The sequence below is a fragment of the Uloborus diversus genome, chromosome 4, assembly GCF_026930045.1.
Source record: "Uloborus diversus isolate 005 chromosome 4, Udiv.v.3.1, whole genome shotgun sequence".
Lineage (NCBI taxonomy): Eukaryota > Metazoa > Arthropoda > Arachnida > Araneae > Uloboridae > Uloborus > Uloborus diversus.
Genome location: NC_072734.1, coordinates 88,711,490 through 88,732,303, shown reverse-complemented (window position 1 = coordinate 88,732,303; position 20,814 = coordinate 88,711,490). Strand labels below are relative to the sequence as shown.

The following is a 20,814-nucleotide window of genomic DNA, read 5'->3' as shown; positions in this document are numbered from 1 at the left end:
CACTTAGAATGGCTTACCGAAAAAAGGCTCTAAGGAGTAAGTGCGCAGATAGTTTTAAGAGTGATTTTATTGATCGTCATCGAGGAATGATAAAATAATTTACAACCTAGAACCAGCCTAGCTGGGCCCAAGTTCTATTGCTGGTCATGACATTTATTTGCGAATCATCCACACACTTGTTTCCATCCATCCATCCATTTCCATCCACACATTGTTTTTACTTGTTATTTTTCTCCCAGAACTAAAATTTCCGCTGCCCGCCCTGTGGTTTGGGGTCAAAATGTCGCCACCGAAATGTCGCGGGACAAAATATCGCGGCCAAAATGTTGCCGGGCCAAAATGTCGCTTGTCCAAAATGTCGCCTGTCCAAAATGTCGCCGGCCCAAAATGTCGCCGGCCCAAAATGTCGCCGGGCCGAAATATCGCCGGTCCAAAATGTCGCCGGTCCAAAATGTCGCCGGTCCAAAATGTCGCCTGTCCAAAATGTCGCCGGTCCAAAATGTCGTCGGTCCAAAATGTCGTCGGTCCAAAATGTCGCCGGTCCAAAATGTCGTCGGTCCAAAATGTCGTCGGGCCAAAATGTCGCCGGGCCAAAATGTCGCCTGTCCAAAATGTTGTAGATCCAAAATTCGTTTATTCAGTTGGTAAGAAAAATTTAAATGTACAAAAATGATGTTTAACACCAAATTTGCAGAATAAATGGTTACTGCCTTTAATGAATGTCTCCGTTAAAAATGGAACTGGACTAACTGAGTTTCATGATAAATTCTAAAAAGATTATTCCGTTTTGATTCGCAACCCTCGGCTGTTTTTCAGCTAACAAATAGAATACAAGCGTTACGTTATCTTATTTCTTGTGACTCGCTATCTACCAACTGTAAAACGTTTTGACGACGTTCAGTTCTGACGTTCGCTAAATTATTTTAAACTTTTCTTCAAGAATAGTGTGCGTTTGTATGTGACCGATTTTTTGGGGACATTCTACGTCAAAACCTGTAGTAAGAATTCGAACGATACCCGCAAGTACTCATATATGATTTAGGGCTGCGTGGTTTTTTGCGTCAATTCGTTCAAAATAGCCTTTAGGCTACGGCAACTATACAATTATCTTTTCCCTCTCCCTACGGCTCAAAACTTTCTTAGTTCCTTCCCCCCGAATAGGACAGCATAAAGGGGGCGATGTCCACTTCGACCGTTGAGCTCTCCGCAATACAGGGTTACTATAGTGGGACACTATACTTGGCTAGTCATCACTTATTCAATGGTTTGAAAATATTTTTTTCCCCTCCTTGTTCCTTATGAGGTTCTCTAGGTTTAGATTTTCTGTAAGTATATTTGGTTCAGTTTTAAAATTGAAATCACTGAAATAACGCTTCTCATCTAACCTAAGGCTAACGACAACAAAATAATAAATATCAAACTCTATTTGTGAGGTAGACCACTGGATTCAATAAATGCCAAATGTCCTTATCTATGCGCTAAAATGCGGAGGTAAATAGCGTTCAACTGAGACCAAAGCCATTGTAAATACAATGTAGAATACCTTAGATTCAAGGGAGGCAACTTTGCTTTTCAGCTTGGCTATTCAGAAAAATGATGACACTAATACGTGTGTCCAAGAAAGAATCCACAATAATAGCGAACAATTCCTTGCTTTGCTTTTCTGAGCAGGTGCAAGCGGAATATGCTTGAACACCGTATTCATTTACATAAAGAACGTTAGCGCTTATCTATCTTTTAGAGCATGCAAGGCACCCTTTTTTGTATATGACGCTGGCGTTTCAAAGTCAATCACTGTCGAGTGAGATAATATGGAGAGACAGCCTACAAATCCCCTGATATCCCCATTCACTCTTTCTTCTAATTGTGGTTGAAATACCTCTAGTAATTGTTGAAGGATTAAGTTCCGCTCCCTTCACAATGCACAAGAAAAATATCTGGGCAAATTTGTTTCAGATTCCAAGTCTTTCCTCTTTTCAACATTTCCTATTTATGTACTATCTTTATAATACATTTTCACTACCCAGTACGTTGTTATTTGTGAGTAAGAGAAGATAAGTAAAAAAAAAAATTCGCATGAGTAAACAGAAAACCAACCTCTTTCTTCCATTTTTTACTGGCATAAACAGTTCCAAATGTAAGAATTAATTAACAGAAAAAAAAAAAAATAAACAGACATTAGACTCTCATTGAAAACTGAGTAAGATATATCAGGTGCTCTTATAAATCTTTTCACTTAACCTCTTTTTTTTTTTGCGCAAGGAAGAAAGAGGAGCAACCGACTTTGACTTAAAAATTAACATTTTAAGCCCCTTAAATTCAAACAGGGGGAAAACTGAATGCACAAATTTATACTTTATTAACTGCTTTATAAGGCCATAACGTTTAAGAATTCCTAAGTTGAACCATAAAATTAAAAAATTCAGCAAAAAAAAAAAAAATCCTCGTAAACGTGCCCCGGTGTACCATACTTATTTTGTTTCATTCAGCATATCCTTAGTCCTTTTGACTTTCTACTGAAATAATATTTGCTATAGACAAAATATCAAGGAAATACATTTATATTTTCTAAAATATCAAAATTAAGTTTTTATGCTTTTCACTCAATAAGTGAACAATTAGATAGATTTTGAGGCGTAGCGAAGGGGGGGGGGGATAAACACCTCCCCCCCCCTCGCTACGCCTTTGATTGTTGATTTTAACATTCTTGCCATCCCTAGTGCAATAACTTTTACATATGAAAAGGCTCGTTTTGAACAGAAAACCCCCTCCAGAAGATAATTCTGGCTGTGCTAGTGACTCTTTTTATAAAAAATAAAATAAAAATAAATGAGCATTTAGTCTAACTTTCAATTTTCAAACCAAAAGATTCACGACACGGATTCTTAATTGGCCCTCTCTTTCAAATTTATTGATTTTAGAATGTTTTCCATGTTTTGTTGAAACGGTATTACAAATAATTTTCAGTTAAAATGTAAATAAAGAAATAAATGAAACGTGGCAAATCGCAAATTGATAAGTTGTTTCTTATTCAGCATGATATTCATTTTCGAAAAGTTAGCAAAATAAGATATGCTTTTCAAGTGTTTAATTATTTTTATAAAACCATAACAAAAGAAATATTTTGGAGAATGATGTTTCTTGCGCTCTGCTCCCTAAATATCTACACTGCTTAAACTAAATAGGTGTTTTGTACTCAGTAAAATATGCTGTTATTAATTATAGGAAGCCTTACTATTGGGTTATTAAACAGAAAAAGGCTATCAAAAATTTTTCTTTTCTTCAAGTATTTTACTTCTGCTTAACTTTCTCCCCTCTTTTTCGAAACTTCGCCACACATTCCTTCACTGGGAACAAAACTATGCCAAACGCCTCTGATTGACAGACCCCCTAAAGGGGTGTAGTGCGTTTCATTCATTTTCTCCCTGCGTAGGCATGTGTGAAAGGATTATCAACTGCGGGAAGTAACTCGAGGGGGAAGGGAAGGACTGGTACAGACGTTGTACCACAGCCGTAGGAAGAGAGCACTTTTTGTCGGTACAGCATATGTACCGCCGTTGGCTAAAGGATAGTGGAGTAACTGAACGTTTTCATCGATATGCGTGACTGTCATTGCTCAAAAAAATGATGAAAGGAATCAAATAAAATGTTAGGAAGCAGCAGGGGGACAGATTTTGGGCTCAATAACACTAGAGGGAGGAGCAATCGAATGTTTTTTCCTTTCTTTTTTATTATCTGTGATTGATATATCTCAAAAAGTAATACAGTAGACCCTCGTTTTCAGCGGGTTTATTTTACGCGGTTGAAGATTTGACACCTTTATTTTATTTACGCAGATGAGTTTCGGTTTTACGCAGATGCGGCAATGCAAACAGGTAACATTTTCCTCTCTTTCAAAACCCAAGCTCCTAAAGATTGCAGATTACACGTAACTAACTGCATTTTGGCGTGCTAATAATCGAACTTGGGTCCTAGGAGACATTTTATGCGATTGGTTCCAGAGCTTTTTCCATCAGAAGTAAAGTGATTAAACTCACACAGTTCAGAACTCACTGGAAGAAGAGCTTTTAGGAGTGACAAAGGAGGTCAAAACCAACGCGGATACCGACTCCGGTGACACACAACCAAAAACGCTCACATTGCAAATTTTCGAACCATCCGTAGACAATAGGAATGATCTTTCTGATTTGTTAGTGAAAGAAGATTCTATCATGGAAATGACGCAAGTGATCATGGATGAGTTAATGCTAAGCAAAGAATTGGAGGAAAAATTCTTAATGACTACTATCATAGTCAGCTCTTCTTCATAAACACAACACGAAATTAGTTTGTTTTCTTTATGCATATTGTGCATAAAAATTGATATAAGTACACATTAAACTTATTATACAATTAGTCATCACTAGAATGAAGTATTTTTTTAATCTACGGAACCTAATTCCTATTTTGACACTAATATTAGGTCTCAATTTACGCGGTTTCGATTTACGCAGCATTTCCGTGGAACATAACCCCCGCGTAAAACGAGGGTCTACTGTACAAGGGTTAAGACAAAATTTGGTCTATAGGTATATCTTAAAGGGCGAGTTGCTCATTTATTTTTGACTTCAGTCATCCCAAAAGGATGGATCACAGAATAATTTTTATCGTTTTATGTGACTGCTATATCTCAAGAAGTAATGCGAGGATTCATACAAAAATGTAGTATACAAGTGAAATTAAACGAAAACAAGCCTTATTTTTGTTCTAAGTTGAGTTTCGTAATCGTTTACGTGAGTCAGTGTAATTAAATAAACAATCAAAAATATACTGAATTTATATATGAGAGGTTGAGCATGATATCAATAAAATCTAAATTAGCCGTGTATTCCTCTCATTTTTGTAGCACTTTAACTAGCGTGAGTGTTAAATAAAAACTGAGTTTGCATTCTTATATAATTTGCGTAGTAAAAATTCACTAATTAAAACAGCAATTTTTTCTGAGAGAGAAAAACTTATTTGTTTATTATTATCAATATTCTTTTCTTTCTGAATTACCAAGCTATATTGAGCTGGAACTATTACTTTTTGAAACTCATTTTAAAAATAAGTCTAGGTCAAAATTGATCTGAATAATCTCATTGATATCAGTTATTTCACCCTACATTATGAATTTTTTTCTTTTCTATTTAAAATTGGAAAATGTGATTAGCTGACAAGCGCTACTTCGCATGCATGAAAGTATCCTCTTGAAAACCTTCAATAAAATAGCTGTTCTGAAATTGTCCCTTGATGTTCTATCGAATATATAAATTTCATGAATGTTGAGAATTGAAAATATTTGTCATCGCGTAGAGTCGTTTTTCAAAAATCTGAGTGAAAGACATCTGTTTTAGCAGTTATGGGTTTCATTGATTTCAAAAGATTTGACGGTGAACATTTCGACGTAATTTCAGAATTTTACTCATAAGAGATGAGAGTTCCCACGGCAGTTTTGATCTTACTTTAACCAACGTATATCTCACTGAAAACGTAGTTTTTTTTTTTTTTTTTTTACAGTTCTTAGGGTAATGTTGATAAATCTATGAGAAAATTAAATTTCATTAAGATACTTTTCTACTTTATTTCCACCCTGGCCCGTGACTTCGAATTTTTCCAGTGAAAGGGGAGAGGGAGGATAACGGGCGTATGTATAACCAATGCAAATTTCATAGGGTTGCTATAAAAACCACTCCCACTTGTATATAAAAAAAAATTCAAAGCCGAGGGCCATTCCGCCTGATCCCCTAAATCACTGACCTGTCGCTACCTTAATAATATGCTAGAGTGAAGGAGTTATTTGTTTTTACTTCATTACGCCAAAAAATACAAACCGCCTATTCTCTTGCCATATTCAAATTGCGCTATTCGCGTTTAGAACAGTTTAGTTTTACTTCCATACCAATTTTTTGTCTGAATCCTGGCGTTACATCTTGATCCTTTATGTTACATCTTGAGTATTATTATTAATCAGATTAAACGAGAAAGAGAATTCCGTTGCAGCAGCCTTTCACATGTTTACGTTTGTAATAGTATACAGAAAAACGTATGTTTTTCTGAAAACTATTAATTTTCTGGAATTAATCTGATGTTTACGAATTAAGACAGGAGAAAACGTTTGGAATTTTTGAAGGAACTTACTTTGAAAGGCAATTAATATTCTTTCGCAACTTTTATGCTGGAAAGCATCGACGTACATTTAAATTTTTTGTACAAATTGAACTAGCGAATTTTAGGCCGGCGACATTTTGGACCGGCGACATTTTGGGCCGGCGACATCTTGGACCGGCGATATTTTGGACCGGCGACATTTTGGGACGGCGACGTTTTGGACCGGCGACATTTTGGACCGGCGACATTTTGGACCGGCGACATTTTGGACAGGCGACATTTTGGACCGGCGACATTTTGGACGGGCGACATTTCGGGCCGGCGACATTTTGGACCGGCGACATTTTGGACTGGCGACATTTTGGGCCGGCGACATTTTGGCCGCGACATTTTGTCCCGCGACATTTTGGGCGTATACCCCGCCCTGTCTAGTAGTGGTCAGAAGGGTGTGACTGTGATGGGAAGGTCCCGGGTTCGAGCATGAATGTACTTCCTCTCTCCTGTCCTTCCTTTGTGTGAATGTGTTGTTATGCTGTGAATGGTTGCTACCCTATATCTTTATGGCATGTGTGTACAGTTGAAGTCAGACTTCACACTAAATTACGGTACAGTTGGAAAAGTGAAACAGCACACCCCAAATTGCCAGCCTAGCTGGGACATAACAACAACAACTAAAATTTCCTTGCAAGAAAGGATTTCTTGAAGCTCTGGAAAATTATTTTTCTTTGCAAATGTTTGTAGAAGAATGTTGAATTTTTCGTTGCGTCCCGACTTTTGGTAAACTATGTTAATATATTTTTGCACATATTTAGTTGGTTGCTTTTTTTTAATGATATGCATTTGGTATGTACCCTTTGCCTCTCCCTTCCCCCTCTGCTGGAAAAATTTTAAACAACGGGCCTGAACATAATTCTTACAGAATCCTTCCCCCCCCCCCCCCCCAATCTGACACTATTTCTGTAGCATAGAGGTTGAAAGACTACCTAATTGATCTATTCAGTTTGTGTTAAGTGATAAACACCCCAGTTTAAATCTTTGTTACCCAGCATTAGCCAGCATGCCGGAAAAGAGTGAGGTCGACCAGCATGCCCGGAAGTTTGAATTCTCTGGCATGCCGGAGAATTTGAGGTTTATTTTGCAACAAAACAAAAATAAACTTCCCCATTCAATTCCAATCAGAAAACAAACACACTGTAAGGAAAAAAATAAACAAATCCTGAAAGTAACCTTCTTTCAAAAAAAAATTGTGTATTGCGTAAATATATGCTTGTTATTGATGATAGATCATTATTAACGGATTTAATTATATGCAAATAAAGTAATCAATTCAGAAGCAATCATTGTCACTGCGATTTGTTCATAATTTTTTTAAAATAATTATTTTAGGTTCCTTTTAGAGAGGTAAGTTTAATTTTTATTTTTTGAACGGCTATGGTAAATTCTTAAGCACTGCTTTTGGGGCGGTAACTTACTGCTTAAATGTTTGCTTAGTTTTAATTTAATTTTTATACTTAAAATTATTTATTGTTAAACAACATTTTTCTTGTTAAAATAAAAAATAACCTCGTCAGTAATTATTTTTATAAAATTAAACTGTTGATTAATCCTTATAAGATATGTATAGACCTTATATTAATTTTAAAGCTGTACATATATTTTTTTGTCCTAACCTCGATTTTTCCGGCAATGGACCAGGCAAGTGTTATTAAAAATCTGGTGACCCCCAATTTTTGCGGCATGCTGGCTAATGCGATATAATACAGTATTAATCAGGAGAAAAGAGGAAATTTTACTTTATTGGTATTAATCTGGATTGAAGTGTCAATGTTTTTTATTTTCTATGCAAGAATCATTATTCCTTGTTATAGCTTAATTTGAAAACAATGTATTATTAATATGGGGAGATAACATTTCCGGGCTTATTGACCGTGGTCTTAGACCACGGTCAACAGGCCCGGAAATGTTATCTCCCCATATTGACGCCGGCCGTGAAAGCCTTAAACAGTATTTAATGTATTATTAACTTTGTTCAGATTGTTCAAAAATCGTAGTGATAAGTTAATAAACATAGGCACTGATTCCCAAGTGAAATAACTCTTCCCATAAAATCACTTGCAAGAGACACTATGCATGTATATATGCAGGGGGTGCCCACCTAGGGTGGGACATGGCGCAGACTGCGACATTGAAAATTTTAGGGGGGAATGTTTTTTGGGATATTTTTCTCTTTATGGTAGAGGGGGCTCTTGCTTTTTTTTTTGGGGGGGGGGGGGGCTTGCAATGGGTGCCACCCCTGATTAAAAAAACATATTTATTCAAAAATCAAGTTGCAGAGCATCTGTATTTTTTGGTCAATGTATCATCCATCCATGATTTAATTTTAAATATTCATATTTTGAAATGTTTCATGCCTTTGCCGGGACACAAATCCACTCTTTTCACAATGAGAAAGGTAAATAATGTAGGGGTATGTCTATATACATTGTATTTTTAGCTGTATACAGTCTGGCTCTGATATGTTGATTTCCGTTAGGCTGAAGTTAAAAAATTCCATTTGAAGCAATTTGGGCAAAGACAGCTGGTTTGCATGATTGATAATTAGCATTGATGTTGTGTTAACCAAAGAATTTCCTCTATCAACTGAAAGATAAATGAGCTTATCCAGGGTCAAATATATTCTTACCAGCGCCAGAAACATACAATGGTTAGTTTGCTTATGCCTTTTCAAGTTTCAATGTGGTATAAACAGGGTCTGACACATGCTGACAGACCGAGCGAAAGGTTGCTTGGGGACTAGTTCCTTCAAAAAAAGAATCTTTAAGAAGTCATATTACACCATTTTTCTCAGAAAAAGTTTGTCTAGCACCTTAAAAATTTTCCTCGCTTCTAGTAATTTACAATTTTTGCCAGTCTCTGGTTATCAACATTAATCAAACACTTTGTATGATCTTGATTTATTTACACAACTGAGGCAGTGAGAAAGAAAGGGATGTAAGTGCCAAAACTAAAAATCTCGATAACCAGTAGGTGAACCTCTTCTCTGTTATGGGGCAAGAGATGGTACTAGTAGCTCTGGTAGGTGTTTCTAAACAGTCAGATTTAGAAAAAAATTTCAATGAAATGACCTAGGACCTGAACTTTAAACTCATTTTACTTAAAACTTTGAGAAGACCACTTACATTCCTCTGCTTTTACAGCCTCAATTGTAAAACTTTCAATAGATACTTATAACAGACTAAACGTTGATTAATTTGTGTCTTTATTCTGAAAAGCTCTTCTTATTGATGTTTAGTCCCTCTTTTAAGCTTTTTTGTTAAAAAAAAAATAATGAAGTGTTTAAATCTTAACTAAGAAAAAGGAATAGTAATATTCAATAAACGTATTTATTTACAAAAATGATTAAATGAAAATTTAAGAATATAATCTGATAACATCATCAGAAGTAGAAAATATCCAAGGTCTTTGAGGATGGAAAATACAATCCAGAGACACGCCATGTCCTTTTAGTATTTTAACCGGAATTATTGTAGGATTTTGCAGCAGATCACTATGGAAAAAAAAATACATTAATATGATAAATACTTACAAATGCAATGGTAAAAATAACAGGAGATAAACCTAACACATACAAAGGAACAAAACAGGTAATATTTTTATAGTAGAAACAAATAACACTGTTTCATCCCACTTTATGTTGTTTTTTTTTTTCAAGCTCCATTTGGCTATTAAAAAAAATGAGCAAATATACAAAAAAATTTTTTTTATCAAAGTAAGGTAAAATGCATATTATTTCTCCACAAATCACCTTGACGATTCAGGCATTTGTCATACCTGTGCACACGCTTTTCTATACTCTCCTTATAGAACATTGCTGCCAATGATTGAAAGTAATTTTTGACGGTGTCTTTGAGTTTCACGTCAATTTGGAAGCGCTGCCTCACAAGCCACTGCTTCAGTTCAGGGAAAAGATGAAAGTCACTTGGCGCTAGGTCTCTATATGCAGTGAGGTGTGCAGTGAGGACGAGCATTATCATGAATCAGAGCAGTTCCTGAAGTCATTCATCATGCTTCTTTATTGGTTTTGAATAGCTCTCCGTAAGCGTTTCAACGTTTCACAATAAGAATTTACCATAAGTGTTGTTCCCGGCTGCATAAACTCTAGAAGTAACACACCTTTTTGGTCCCAAAAAAGTTGCCATAATGTTACGGTTGTTGAGGGTTTGCTTGAACTTTATGGGTTGATTAGGAGAATTAGTGTGCATCCATTGCATGGATTGTTGTTTCATTTCGGGAGGATCATATTGAACGCATGTTTTATCACCTGTCACAAAGGATTTCAAAAAATCATTTCCATCAACATTGTAAGGCTCAAGAAATGACAAAGCTGCACCATTCGGAAAGTTTTGTGATTATCAGTCAACATCCTTGGGACCCAGCGAGACCAAGTTTTCTGTTGCGCAACCATTGTATAACTATAGAATGTAGGAACAATTTTGAAACTTATGGAAATTGCATTGCTAATTCACTTATCGTGAATCTTCGATTTTAATTAACAGCTTTGTCGACTAGTTGAACAAGGTCATCTGTAACCACAGACTAGCGTCCCTGACACCCTTCATCATGCACATTAGTTCCGACTTCTTTAAATTTTCAGCACCAATTATGAACACCAGCACTCATTAAGTTGTTTGTCTCCATATTCACGACTTATTCTTCGATGAATTTCCGCTGCCCTGTTACCTTCTGCTTGCAAGAAACGAATAACACTTCTCAATTCACATTTGGCGAGAGACTTGAAAGAAACAGCCATGTTTTTGTGTCTGTAGTTACAACCTACGTATTAGTTCATTAATGTTATTATTACACTGGAGAACAATTTCTAAAACAATTTCTGTTGAGTTTTGGTTTTTGAGCTGTTTTATAGTTAATTAGGCATGTTGATTTCAAAACTATTTAGTTTTCTTCTACCATGTCAAATTTTTTTCTCTACAACTTAAGAGAATGTGACTACTCTCCAAGGAATTGAGCATGGATCCAGTCCCAGGATCTATAAAATTTGGGCCCCCTGCAACAAAATCTGTAGGGCTTCTCCCCAGAGGCCAGCAGAGTATATTTGCTACGTTAATAAGTCTTAGTGGTAGGTTTTTTTTTTATTATTATTTTTGTGTCACTTTCTTGGGCCGTTGGGCCTTTTTAGACTGTCCCCCCCCCCCCCTGCACATCCGTTCCTGCATGACTCATATGAAACACTATTGTTCTTCTCAGTATCTCATTTTCGCATTTCCTAGCCTGCTATTTGAAAAGATATAGGCCGGTATTTTTGATGATACAGATTCTGCAGCTTATTGAGTCATTTTTTTTAAAGCTGGATGCTTTTGATAGTTGATGTCTTCAATTTTCGTAAAAATTTCAGGATGAGTGAGTGGTACTATGATAAGAAAAAGTGAAGTTTATTTTTCTAAAAAAACTGATTTGTATGTCCTTGAATAGGAGTCAAAGTTTAAGGTCATGAAAAAAAAGAGCTAAATATATCATTGCTTTGCTTCAAAAGCAATGAGTGAACCAAGCCAATTATTTTAAATGTGGATACTACTTGATACTAGGTACATGCTAGCATAAATACTTTGGTGGCTCACTCATGGCTTTGAGGGCAAAGGTCAATTAAAACTGCTACTTTTTTCACTTTTTTTGCCTTGTTTAGGTCCAGATATCTGCTAAAGCCATGAGTAACTCCCGGTAATAAGTATATGATTAACTACTCACCACAGTATAGTACTAAGAAAAATATAAAATAGATTTCGTTTCTCTTGGCTTTAATAGTTAAACCGTATCTAATTCGATAATTTTTTAAAAATGGCCAAGTTTAGAGGTCAATAACTTTAATTGCAACCGGGTCAACAACTTTGGGACACAGCTGTAGTTACAGTCCAAGTGGTGTAGTTTAAGATCCAGGTTAGAAAACCCATGGCAACTAATCAATATTTTTAATTACGCAGTCTCACAGTTGATCATTTGAAACAAAAAAAATCACAGTTTTAGGTCAAAGACTCTAAAACGCCTGAGTCAATAACTTTGAGCAAGAGCTGTAATTATGCTCTGTGTGGTGTATTTTTAGACTCATGTCAGAAAACCATGGGATCTAATCATCTTACTTAATTAAACGGTCTCAAAAATGATGATTTCAGTACAAAAGAGTGTTTTTTCATGATTTTATATATGTGCTACTCAAAATGTTATGAAGTTAAACTCGCATAAATACTAGAATGAACCAACAGCTTTCGAGATCCAAATCTTGAGTATCTATGATATCCAAAATATAGTGTCCAAAATGGCGGATCAACTTTGTGAAAAGAATTGCCATGTTGTGGTCAAGGTTACAGGAAATTTTATAACACTGGAAGCATGAAATTTTAATTGCTTCAAGTATGTTAAATAAATCATATATTTAACATACATAAATCATAATCATATAAATCATATATTTAAGATACATAATCAACAGCACTAATTTGTATAATATGAACAAATTAGTGCTGTTGATTAGTTCTAGTATTTATGCGAGTTTGAGCTCATAAGATTTTGAGTATCACGCATATAAACTAGTGAAAAAACACTCTTTTATACTGAAATCATCATTCTTGAGACCGTTCAGTTAAGTAAGATGATTAGATCTCATAGTTTTCTGACATGAGTCTAAAACTACACCACATAGAGCAAAATTACAGCTCTTGCTCAAAGTTATTGACTCTGCGTGTTAAAGTAATTGATCTAAATCTGTGATTCTTTTTGTTTCAAATGTTCAACTTTGAGACCGCGTAATTAAAAAAGTTTATTAGTTGCCATGGGTTTCTAACCTGGACCTTAAACTACACCATCGGACTATAACTACATCTGTGTCCCAAAATTGTTGACCCGTCCCGATTAAAATTATTGACCTCAAACCTTGGGCATTTTAAAAAATTGTCGACTTTGAGACTGTTTAACTGCTAAAGCTAAGAGAAACGAAAGCTATTTTATATTTTTCTTAGTACTATACTGCGTTGAGTAGTTAGTCATATACTTATTTCCGAGGGTTGCTCATGGCTTTAGCAGATGTCCGGGCCTAAACAAGGCAAAAAAAGTAGCAGTTCCACTTGACCTTTGCCCTCAAAGCCACAAGTGAGCCACCAAAATATTTATGCTAGCATGTACGTAGTATCAAGTAGTATCCTTATTTAAAAGAATTGGTTTGGTTCACTCAAAGCTTTTGAAGCAAAGCAATCATATATTTAGCTCTTTTTTCTCACAACCCAAAAAGTTGACCTCCACTCAAGGGCCAACAAGTCAAATTAGAGAAGAAAGAAGCTTCACTTTTTCTTATCACCATACTAGTAAAATATCCTGAAAGTTTCAGGAAAACAATTTGTCAACTATCAGGCCCCCATTCACTTTATCCAGCTTAAAAAAATGACTCTGAAAAATGAAACTTTAGTGAAACATTGTTAAAAATTCAAAAGAATGCTTGGTTGGCATTCAAAAACACTGTTAAAAATTTTCTTCGAAATATACGAGCCCAGAATTACGCTAAAAGTGTCCAACAACTTGTGGAGAGCTTACAAATGCTTGGTTCTCACATGAGCATCAAATTGCATTTTTTTACATAGCCATCATGCAAACTTCCTGAAAAATCTTGGTGCAATTTGTGATGAACGGGGTGAGCAATTTTACCAAGATTTGAAGGTCATGGAGACACAATATCAAGGTAGATTGGATGTGTATATAAGGTAGGCTGACTGTTGCTGAAGCATCAAGTGAGAATGTACTTGCGTTAACTATTATAGCCTTTGTATGAATAAAATTGTTCATTGTAAACAGTGCATTCGATAAGTTTTTACTTTATTTTACCTAATTTGTATGACTTTTGAGGTATCCTGTAGTTGGAAAAGTTGACGCGATAGAGAAATACTGCAATTATTTTTTAATTCAGAGGCTAAAATTTAGTTGAAAACAAGTCACAGATTTAAGACAACAAAATTGCTGTTCCCCGGTGTTATCTATGAATGGTAACATTCTTCAAGAAATCCTTATTGCTTATGACAAGGCTAATGTGCGTCAGATAGTTGCCTCTCCATTTCTTAATCACTGTAATGTGTTTTTCTAGGTCAGTCTTCTAGCACATGCTCTCTTGCATCAGATTGGTACTTGCTGTCCTCAAAATCAAGTCCCTTCAGGGGCTCCATTTACATTTAATTTTCTTGCTGATATTCTTTTAGAATATATTCTCCTTCTCTTATTTAATGTCATGAACTACATCTAGGTGCTTGTTTTAGTAATCATCCTTAAATCTTACATTTTTATCCTTACTTTTAAAAAAAGAGTTTTTTTTAATAAACTTTTAATCTTGTTAGCAACATTGTTTAATGTTTCCAAAGTCCTTACATTTCATAGCAGCAAAATAAAGTGAACATACCTGTAAACCATTCCATGACAAATAATGACTGAACCATCATCTGAAGTGGAAGCAAAGAGTGGATATCTCTTGTGAAAAGCCACTTGTCTGATTGCCTTTTTGTGATTCCTACAAATAATACAACAAAATTGTAAAACAAGAACTGATCTACACAACACAGAAAATTTTACAACAACTTTATTTGTTGCTGTTGAGAGTTTTTTGTTTTTAATGCCTACAATTTCAATACCATGAAATTAAAAAGCCCTGAATGATTACAGGATATTTTTGTACAACAAATAAATTTCTTGGAACACTGGAAATTAGCATCTGCACTTTTCTTCAACATTGTTTTATTTACAACCATTAGTGCAATACGGATGCATTTGGCAAATATTTAAAACTTTCGTGACTCGCAATGTAACAGCAAAATTAAATTGTACTTTAAGTTTGTGAATAAGAACACAAAATATATATGATATATTTGGCAATATTTTTTTAAATTCTAAGAAGTCATAGCAAACATTTTAAAGTAGGAATTCATTAGAGTGCAAATGAGGCTGTGAGAAGCAAAGGGTTCCCACTCTTCCAGCAGATTAATAAATAGGGCCTTTATATGGTCTTTTTCAAGGCACATTTTTAACTATATAGGACCACTACACGCCAGTGTCGCAACAAGAAACTTTTCAAGGTGGAAAGAGTTTCGTTTACATAGAAACATGTAGATATACAGTCGGACCTTGCTAGAAGGTCCCTCTTCGAAACTTCGTGAAAGTGACCTGTGTCTTTATTACCAAATCATATGTTTTTTTAATAATGAGCATGCATATAAATTGCAAAATACTTTGTTGAATCTACTATGATCCAAATTATGAGCTAATTAGATTGTAGTTTTTTAGCAAATATCTTTACCATTTATTAAAGGTTGAAGGGTTTGTCAAATCCTAAAAAATAGGGCCTTCGACCAATTTTTAGTGCTTTTGATGACTAAACATGACTTTTAGAGGAGCCTCTACAAACAATACTTGAAAATAGGGCCTTTGTAGGGGCTTTCGAGGGCCCATGGGAATTCTGATTAAGTAGATATTTTAAAGTCTACTTTAAGCCCTTTAAAGCGTTTTAAAGTTCAAATCCTAGGTAGGTTTTCATTAAAATTTTCTTCTAAATCGTGCTGTAGAGCAATTCAACTAGGACTACTTGTACTATCTCTTGTCCCAAAACAGAAGATAGATACCATTTGCACTGGTTAGCTCAAAATTACGTCCCTTCTTCAGTACTTACATCCCTTTGCTTCTCACGGCCTAAAATACAAACGCAGCTTTGTCAGATAAAAAAAGAACTATTGCAAAATAGTATATAAGTCATAACCAATACTTTACAATCAATTACATGCAAAGGGTTTGGAGCAAAAATCCAATTCACATAGGATTTTTTTTTTTTTCAGAGGGTGTGGGGGGGGGGGGTGAACATACCTGAGAGTTTTGTAAGGTTTAGTAGAAAGTTCCAGATCAAACCAACTAAGTCTGCTGTCATAACTACCAATAATTAAATTGTCTCCTAAAAACAAAAGCATTGTTAATATACAAGCCCATATCAATAGAAATTTAGCATAAAATATCAAATATACAGTAAATTACAACAAAATATTTCAATTTTACTGTTTTTGAGATGACAGTCACAATTAATTTTTAAAAATAAAAAGAGAAGAAATATTAAAAAAACTAAGAGCTTACGAATTTCTAACAGGGATTTAAATACACGTGTTTCTTAAACATCACAGAATGCTCTTTTAGTTTGAATAACTTGGGTACTAGATTTCTTTCCCCATTACATTTTTGAACTAGAAATACGTATATTTCAGAAGGTATTGAGCGAAAAGAGCTTAACTCAGAAAAGGTTTTATCATCCTCATATACTGTTTTTTATTAGTACTGTATTTTTTTATTATTGGATAATAATGTAGGCTATCAATTAATTGTTGTTGGCACTGACTTACCTCTTGACAAAAACTTTTTGATGAGAAATAGGATATACGTATGGTACTTCAAATTATTTGTACGATGATTCATTATGAAAGAATATATATTTTTTAACCTTGTTCACATAAGTAACAGTTACAACCTTACGCAATTATTATTGCTTGCTTGAATGCTATAAAGTGGTCAAAGCTTGATCTTTTTACTTAAATGGCATTGTCTGAGGAAGGAGAAGGATTAGCACATTTTTTTAAATCTAGACTTAACAAAATAAAGTTGACACTTTTTATTGTTAATCTTGTTTTTCCTACATTTTGAGTGTACATATTTCCACAAAACTCAAAGCTATAATATTTTAACCAGTGACTCCCCCCCCCCCAAAAAAAATTGTAAAATTTCAGGAGCCAGGATAAAAATTTTAAATGCCCAAAAAAAAAACATTCTTAAGAGTTTATAGGAAAATTATGGGTGACACTGCTTTTGAAAGATACTTATTCTAAAACCGGGATGGCCAACTCGTGGCACAAATGCCACATTGTGGCATGGCGGAGCATTGAGAGTGGCATCCGAAGTTTTATTAACATTTTTTAATTGGGTAACTGTATATTAACTGCACATTACAGACAATGCGCGGTTAAACAGATTTCTGAGCTACACAATTGATAATTTTAGCACCGCAAAAGAATTTTATTTGTACCAACTAGTTTCAACAACAGGGAGACATTTTTAAAAAACTCAGAAAAGTAACTAAAAAAATCTGAGTGGATAAAGTTAGTTTTTTTGCACAGATGGTGTGCTTTGCATGATTGGCAGTCAAAAAGATTTTGGTATGTTGCTTGAAAATTATTTGGAAAGAAAAGTTTCAAGTTCATTGTGCCAAGGACTTAACCTTGTCTTCAGTTGAATACCCTGCTCTGATCTGTATGAACTAAGTACGAGTTTTAGCTCATATTTTGGTAAGTTTGTTAGAGATCTGAATGGCAGAGCTTTTCCTTTATGGAGCTTCTCCACTGCTCAAGCATAATTCAGACATCATCCAGACGTCACATTCGCCTGCTAAACTGACAGACGTACGTTTTCCGAAAAGGGACAAGCATTAATATATTGTGGACGCACATAAAGCACATGACAGTACACTCATCCAATTGAGAGTGTGCTCATCTTGTGGAGGAGATCAATGAAATACGACTACCAACTGGATGGACGTCAAATGTCTAGCTTCTTGTCACGTTGACAGGTTCCATACAATATGGCTTGCTGTCATGGCAATGGGGACAGAAAACTGGTTTTAGGGAGAAAAAATCGTCGCTGACGTAACGTGCGGGCGATATGTGAATGTTGCTTAGGACTTACATAGAAAAAAAATGCTCTATTCGAATAAAAACCAAATGATCGGCCTATGAATAACATTTTTCCACTTTTTTATATTTTCCACTAAGTTGAGAAAACTGTAAATGGCACATAAAACATTTTTCCTCTAGAGAGTGGCACTCTTCTCAAAGAAGGCTCTAAAAGAACTTGTCCTTTCTTTTCAAGTCACTCGAGATTTGTTGGAACTTGTTTATAATTAAGTAAGAAATGTTCTTCAAAAACAGCGTTAAAATATAGCTCCTTGTCTTCAACCTTAAAAGCATAAACTATCGTTAAAAAGCAACTTACCTTGAGGGTGAGCAGCCAAACTTGATATCCATTTGCAATTTCCAAACAAAATTTTAGAAACTTCTCGCTTGAGAAGGTTATACACTTTTATATGCTTCTGAGTGGCAACAAAAAAGATAGGACGTAAAGGATGAAATAACACATTTTGTACGTTGCCTTTTAATTTCTGGAAAGGCATCTGAAACAACATTTTAAAATGGTTGAAGAGCAGAAGAAATAAAGCAGTCAAATTCAATTAATCAAAATAATTATAGCAAAAACCTCAAATACTAAACCAGTTACCACATATTGTAAAATTTGCATACATTATACAGAAAAAATCCCACTCTTTATCAGAATAGCCATTGCCAAATATCAAAGTAAACAAGATGCAATCGCTTAAATGATGATCCAATTTTTAATAAAAGAAACCCTGAACTAAAAGCAATTGTAACAAGAAATATCCAACGTTTATTAGTACATGTAAACAGATTAATGAATGCATGTGTTTCGAGGTTTCCGGGATCCCCTTTTTCAATTTAAAGTTGTGAATATTTGAATGTAAGGATATCTGGTAAAAGGATTCTTCTTTTACCGGATGTCTTTACATCCGAAAGCTCATAACTTAGAATTAAAAAAGGGGTTCCTGGAAACCTTGAAACACGTGTACAGTCGACTCCCGCTACAACGCGATTCGACTTATGCAAAAGGCTATAACACGAGTTTTTCAGGAGCAACAAATTTTAGAGCTAAAGCGAATTTTTAGCTCTCAACACGAAAATATTTGGAAAGGAATCATGATGCTAAGTTTCGGCTTTGTTATTCACTACTAAACATTGACTTCGTGAATGTACTTTCATCCTTTCATCCTCACTGACTGCGCAAGTTCCCACACACTGCACTATAAGATAGCTTTATTTGTGCGTATAATCACCACTCCTCATTTTTCATCTATTTATTCTAAGTATGAAAGGTGACGAAATATTGTAGCACCTAAGCACACTGTTTCACTTTAAGTTTGAAGATGGAAACAAAAAGCGAAAATTTGCAACAATATAAGAAAAGTTTAAGATTCTTGATACACTTTAACTAGAAAGTGGGTCAAAGGCAACACGACAATAAGGTATGAGTGAATCTTTCATACGTATAATTAAAAGTCAAGAGAAGGCAATTCATATAAGTTCAGACCTTAGTTTTAATATGAAGCTCGCAGAGTAATGTTTAAGCAAAATGAAAACAATATAAAATTGGAATCTGCTCTTGTATTATAGAGAACAGAGAGCCTGAAAGAGATGTGTCACCATAGATTTAAATGTTATAAAAGCAAATGCGAAGCTACTGTAGTGTACTTAAAAAGATATTAGAATGACGATCAGATTACGCAGCATAAATCATCATCTTCAATTTTTAAGTTATAAATGAAACTTATTGTATCTACTGTATAGTACTCTTACAGCGCAGTGTTTAAATAACGCAACTTTTTAAAAAATACGGTAAAAATTTAGCTCTTTATGTGAGTATTCGTAATACATAGTTAAAAAATGGTCGAAAACAGTTTGAAAGGTGTTTAAAATTTTCTAAAATGTCACATACACAACACTTTTCCACAAGACGAAATTTCAACTTATGCAAAGAATCTTGGAACGCATCCCTCGCTTAAGTCGAGATCCGACTGTATTCAGTAATCTGTTTATTTGTGCTAAAAAAACGTTGGATATTTCCTGTTATTTCTCAGCCAAAAGGTATTTATTTATTTCTTAAAAGCAATTGTGTTTAACAACATATCAGTTATAACGTCAATAAATGTCTGGTTCAGACAAATGCATATTGCAAATAACAAACAACTGTGCTTTTAACGCCACAATTACAATAATAGTCTCTGCTTAAACATTTTCCCCAAGGGTTAATTTGTGTTTTCATTGATTTTTAAGTAGAATTCAGAGAAATTAAGTTGGAACAGGAGTTAAAGTGCTGTATAATTGATACCCTAGTCCACCAACAGCAGTTATAACTAGAAGAATTCCTTATTATGTTACGCCCATCGACGTCTCCTAGATCTTAACAACTTTAAACCTGGAAATTTAACGGCTCATTAAGATATGGGGGTGAAACTGTGGACAACTTGAGAAAAATTTTAACTTTTATGCCTTTAAGGGTATTGTTTTTATGGCATTGTCATTAAATTATTTTTGTAAAAACTTAGTTCAAAAAAATGTCCAGTACATACTACACTTAAACTTAAGCGCTTTCTAATCACAATTAAGGGTAACTATCTCTTCGAAGAGCGATGGTGAACTTCCTCAACTGCCATGGAGTACCTATCCCCCAAAAGAGAAAAAGGCCACTTAAAACAACCTTACAAAAAATTTCAATAGTGTTGTAGTCTACCATGGATCCCTCTCATTGACCGTAACAATAACTACTATGCAGTTAAGGGGGTAGTTATGATAGTTAGCATAATAATCAACACCTTTGTTGAGTAGAACATGCATTGCAGCAATTTTTCAACAACTAAACCAACTTTCGCAAACAGCATTTTCTTTGTAAATCTAATAATAATAGTGACTTATTTAAATTTGCAAATAGGTTAAAATATAAAGTAGCTTTATCCATGTAATAGACTGTCCAGCCTGAGTAAAAACA

The 20,814-nt window shown here is 34.8% G+C and overlaps 1 protein-coding gene across 1 annotated transcript in view; it reads right to left on the bottom strand.

Annotated features, from left to right (window-relative positions):
- Positions 1 to 9,496: 9,496 nt before the first annotated feature.
- Positions 9,497 to 20,814, bottom strand: part of LOC129219702 (ribosome biogenesis protein bop1-like) — a 52,029-nt gene continuing 40,711 nt past the window's right edge. Inside the window, exons 13-16 of the mRNA XM_054853984.1 lie at positions 18,193 to 18,370; positions 16,030 to 16,114; positions 14,579 to 14,686; positions 9,497 to 9,676 (exon numbers count right to left, since the gene is read on the bottom strand). Of these exons, the coding sequence (XP_054709959.1) occupies positions 9,541 to 9,676; positions 14,579 to 14,686; positions 16,030 to 16,114; positions 18,193 to 18,370 (507 nt within the window). The 3' untranslated portion in view covers positions 9,497 to 9,540. The remainder of the gene's footprint in view (positions 9,677 to 14,578; positions 14,687 to 16,029; positions 16,115 to 18,192; positions 18,371 to 20,814) is intronic.